General features: G+C 38.4%; 1 protein-coding gene across 1 annotated transcript; it reads right to left on the bottom strand.

Moving 5' to 3' along the window:
- Positions 1 to 17: 17 nt before the first annotated feature.
- LOC112094840 (equilibrative nucleotide transporter 3-like) lies at positions 18 to 608 on the bottom strand (the record flags this gene model as incomplete). Its single annotated transcript, XM_024176557.1, has 3 exons — positions 18 to 134; positions 224 to 379; positions 504 to 608. Coding segments are annotated over 3 exons (378 nt in total), but the record flags the coding sequence as incomplete, so codon positions are not given.
- Between the last annotated feature and the right edge of the window lie 93 nt (positions 609 to 701).

Below are 701 nucleotides of genomic sequence, written 5' to 3'. Positions count from 1 at the left end.
TCAGGAAGCATAAAAGCAAGGTCTCCAACCATTCCACCTTGAACAAGTGCATCTGCAACCCCAAAGGAAGCAACAAGAACACATATTCCTATGTAAGGCACAACTCCTCCATTTCCATGCGTTGCCAGGTCAACCTGTTAAAGAGGAGCGAAATTGGACTAAGAAAATGGGAGACAAACACAACATGGAATTGATAGTACTAAAACACAAATTAAGTGCTTACAACTATGAGGAGGAAGGTGCTAATGAAGAAGAGAGCATATCCACAAATATTCCTCCTTCGAGTATTGATCTTCGCCTCATTGCAGGCAAGTATCGCCATTGTCCCGACGGCGAACGGCTGATAAACGAGGGTAAGCACCCGAGAAGGATGGTATTTCTTCAAAATTAAACACAAAAAAAGATCACATTAGGCCAACTGAGAAACAGTTCAATAAAGGGCAGAGAAAGTCTAAACTCAATAGTATAAAGAAAATGAATATGGCTGGGACACAGAAAAATACCGGGAAAAGTTCATAATAGTAATCTCCAATGGTCAGCATGCTGTTCCAAGCGACAAGAGAACCCAGCCCAAGAACCCAACAAACAAAAATTGCCTTATATCTCCCCTGTTTATTTTTTTGTAAACAAATTTTTAACCAAGAAAAATAAATACATTAATTTTCTGAATGAAGAAAACAGAACCAAAAAAAAAAAAAAAA

Source organism: Morus notabilis, unplaced genomic scaffold (genome assembly GCF_000414095.1).
Source record: "Morus notabilis unplaced genomic scaffold, ASM41409v2 C11289995, whole genome shotgun sequence".
NCBI classification, from domain to species: Eukaryota; Viridiplantae; Streptophyta; class Magnoliopsida; order Rosales; family Moraceae; genus Morus; species Morus notabilis.
This window is presented reverse-complemented; position numbering and strand designations above follow the sequence as displayed.